Consider the following 2,737-nt stretch of genomic DNA (forward strand, 5'->3'; position numbering starts at 1 on the left):
GAAAGTTCAAAAGAACAGCATTTATTTGAAATAGAAATCTTTTCTGTTACCTTTGATCATTGTAGCCTCTGTGCCACATTTGCAGTGCAATTAGAAATAGTTAACCACATTTTTTAATGCAGAAGTAGCATAAAAGTATCTAAAGGATAACGTTGCTTTAAAAAATGGTACAATATAATTTGTTTTCATTTAGGAGTAATGCAGTAATGAAACAGTTCTCTGCACTGCAGTCTCATTCTGTGCATCTTTCTTTCATAAAGGGAGTTGTGCGGATTCACCTGCTGGAGGCTGATGGTCTGGCTTCGAAGGATAACTATGTGAAGGGTGTGATGGTGAGCATGTCTGACCCATACGCCCTGCTCAGAGTCGGGCCGCAAACCTTCAAATCCCGCCATCTGGACAACACACTCAATCCCAAATGGGATGAAATGTATGAGGTGGGTGTTAAAGTGACACCACATTATAATAACAACAAAAAAGCAATAAGCCATTTATTATTATAATATCAATGTGTGATGTAAATGTGATAAACATCGTAATATCATATGTATCTGTCTTTCAGTTCAAATGTAGAACCATTTACGCTACATTTTGTCATTGATTACCCATGCTGTTACTGTAGGTGTGTGTTTAGTGTTTCATGCATGCGTGTGTGTCCGTCAGGTCATCGCTCATGAGGTGCCTGGTCAGGAGCTAGAGGTGGAAGTGTTTGATAAAGATCCTGATCATGATGATTTCCTGGGCAGGTACCATATCACCGCATTTCTTCTCTGTCCATCCATCTCTCATTTATTCTTTAAAATGTGTTTTTTGCTGTTTGCTGATATTACACTATTCTTATCCTTGCGTTGATTCTCTTTATTCCACTTGTGCTCAGGACAAAATTAGATTTGGGGATTGTGAAGAAATCTAAAATAGTGGATGAGGTGAGAACCTTAATTAATATTCCTGTGTGTGTGTGTGTGCGTGCGTGCGTGCGTGCGTGCATGCGTGTGTGTGTGGTTAACTTTGTTTGGTTTGCAAATCCTTACATAACTTTCACCACAAGACATGAAGTCTACATTGAAGAACCAGTTTGTTATAAACCATTCAAATATGTAAACCATGTTTTGTATATTGCAGTTATTTTTATGAATGTAATTATCACATGGATGAATGCTTGATTCTGATTGGTCCATCATGGCATTCTCCAGTCAAATATTTTAAAGATGAGGAACTTTCATTTACTGCTTTTCAAATCTCTTGCAGTGTTATAAATAACTAAAACAAAAATTACTTGTTTTCAATTGATAAATTGAATATTGAAAATCGATAAAAAGCTGAGATATAAGCTGAAAGATAACATTGAAATATTAGCTGAAAAACTTAAAAATGTTTGCCATGGTAACTAACTAAAATAAGGTTAAGTACTTGTATTACAAAGAATAAATCTGAAATAAAAGTAATTATAAAATAATTCATTATAAGTAATTATAAAAATATATATAAAAAAATACAAAATTACGAAAACTTATGAAAACTAAAAAAAAAAAAAAAACTAAGTATAAAAATAAATCATAAATACTAAGCACTGATCTATGTCCACTTTTCTTGCATAATAAAATCATTTCATCTGAAATATTTAAAGTGCATTTTATTTATTTATTTGGTAAGTAACGGTGTAATAAGTGTGATAAGCTGCTCATTATTGCAAAATAAACCCCTGAAAAGGCGATTCTATCTTTTATCAACCTGAAGGGGTTTATTTTACAGTAATGGGCAGCTTAGTTAGTGAAAATTGGTGTCTTTTTTCATAATGTCGGTCATAGGTTTGTTGTAGCCTGTCTTAATTGGTGTTTGTTTCTGTTTTAATATCCCCTTCTTAGTGGTTCACCTTGAAGGACACCCCTACAGGACGGGTTCATCTCAGACTTGAGTGGCTGACACTAGAAGCAGACACAGAAAGACTGGAAGAGGTAACACCGTACATACACAGAGCATAGAGGGTTTTGATGGAAAAGGGTGTGCTCTGTTCAACGCACATGCAAACAGTGTTCCTCTACTCCACCCGTTAACCAATCCCAGTTTAGAGATCAAAAGCTTACTTCGCTTGGCAAACAGAGTGATTTCAAACAGGATTTCTTGCAGTTGGTTCGCCCCTCCCTCCCTCGATTGCCCTCCATTTCTCTCTCTCTCTCTCTCCCTCTCTCAGGTTCTGAAGAGAAATGAAAATGTGGTGAGTCAAACAGCAAAGCCTCCCTCAGCAGCCATCTTGGCAGTGTATCTGGACAAGGCTGAGGCACTTCCTGTGAGTAATACTCTCACATCCTCTTCCTGCTGCACTCTTTGTTCTAACACACACACACCACACTATAATTTGGGCACAAAATTCTCCCCACAGGTGTCCTAAATCTGGCTTGCTTTTGGTGATCTGGGCATTTCATCGATTGGAAAAATTATTCTTAAACGAAATTTTGCTTTTTTGAAAAAATAAAATTATATAATGCTCTTATAATTAGCTTTATATGACAACAAAAGAAGTTTAAGACTGCATTTATTTGCTCAAAAAAAAATATGATGAAATATCTGTACAATTTCAAATAACCATTTTGTATTTTAATGTAAATTAATCTGTAATTTATTGCTGTGATGCAAAGCTGAATTTTCAGCATCATTACTCCAGTCTTCAGTGTCACATGATCCTTCAGAAATCATTTTAATATGCTGATTTGCTGCTCGAGAAACATTTCTTATTATT

The 2,737-nt window shown here is 35.4% G+C and overlaps 1 protein-coding gene across 1 annotated transcript in view; it reads left to right on the top strand.

Moving 5' to 3' along the window:
* LOC107578839 (extended synaptotagmin-1-like) overlaps nucleotides 1-2,389 on the top strand; it is a gene marked incomplete at its 5' end in the record, with an annotated part of 3,193 nt that extends 804 nt beyond the window's left edge. Inside the window, 5 exons of the mRNA XM_016264746.1 lie at nucleotides 261-437; nucleotides 664-746; nucleotides 878-926; nucleotides 1,866-1,955; nucleotides 2,192-2,389. Coding sequence (XP_016120232.1) covers nucleotides 261-437; nucleotides 664-746; nucleotides 878-926; nucleotides 1,866-1,955; nucleotides 2,192-2,389 — 597 coding nt within the window. The remainder of the gene's footprint in view (nucleotides 1-260; nucleotides 438-663; nucleotides 747-877; nucleotides 927-1,865; nucleotides 1,956-2,191) is intronic.
* Between the last annotated feature and the right edge of the window lie 348 nt (nucleotides 2,390-2,737).

Source organism: Sinocyclocheilus grahami, unplaced genomic scaffold, assembly GCF_001515645.1.
Source record: "Sinocyclocheilus grahami isolate Dianchi unplaced genomic scaffold, SAMN03320097.WGS_v1.1 scaffold12236.1, whole genome shotgun sequence".
NCBI lineage: Eukaryota > Metazoa > Chordata > Actinopteri > Cypriniformes > Cyprinidae > Sinocyclocheilus > Sinocyclocheilus grahami.